This window comes from Penaeus monodon, chromosome 22 (genome assembly GCF_015228065.2).
Source record: "Penaeus monodon isolate SGIC_2016 chromosome 22, NSTDA_Pmon_1, whole genome shotgun sequence".
In the NCBI taxonomy this organism is placed as follows: domain Eukaryota; kingdom Metazoa; phylum Arthropoda; class Malacostraca; order Decapoda; family Penaeidae; genus Penaeus; species Penaeus monodon.
In genome coordinates this window covers 20,065,909-20,066,414 of record NC_051407.1, presented here as the reverse complement: position 1 = coordinate 20,066,414, position 506 = coordinate 20,065,909, and the positions used below count along the sequence as shown (strand labels likewise).

Sequence of the window (506 nt, the reverse complement as noted above, 5' to 3'; positions counted from 1 at the left end):
TCTCCTGATTACGATGGGAATTACCCCGCATTAACCGGGATACGCAAACCATAATATCATCTAACCAATCTCAAACTGCAATAGGCGCGCGCTGCCTCGCCCCGCCACCCACCTCCAGTCTCCAGAGCCAAGGGGGCGCAGTAGCCGAGGTCATCCTTGGGAGTCGTGAGCTGCCTTCGAAGGGCTTGGTCGCCGGTGAAGGTCCTCTTGGAGTCCTTGACGGTGTAGGCGTTGTCTCTGTCCATGCCTTCGGGACAGAGGGCGAAGCATAACGTGAGGGAAGATTTTCTTAGGTGATGATAAAGATAAAAAATCAACAAAGAAGAATAACAAGGAGGTCGAAACTGTTAGATGATCATGAAAAAGAGAAGTAATAATTAGATTAATATTTGATACTTAAGCATTGTCCCTGTCCATGGGATAGAGGGCGAAGAACGAAAGTTTAAGATAAAGATAAAACATTTATAAAGAGAATTAACCAGGAGGACGAAATATAGGATAATGAT

The 506-nt window shown here is 45.5% G+C and overlaps 1 protein-coding gene across 1 annotated transcript in view; it reads right to left on the bottom strand.

Annotated features, from left to right (window-relative positions):
* Positions 1-506, bottom strand: part of LOC119586980 — a gene marked incomplete in the record, with an annotated part of 81,895 nt that overhangs the window by 1,466 nt on the left and 79,923 nt on the right. Inside the window, 1 exon segment of the mRNA XM_037935722.1 lies at positions 113-247. Within this exon segment, the coding sequence (XP_037791650.1) occupies positions 113-247 (135 nt within the window).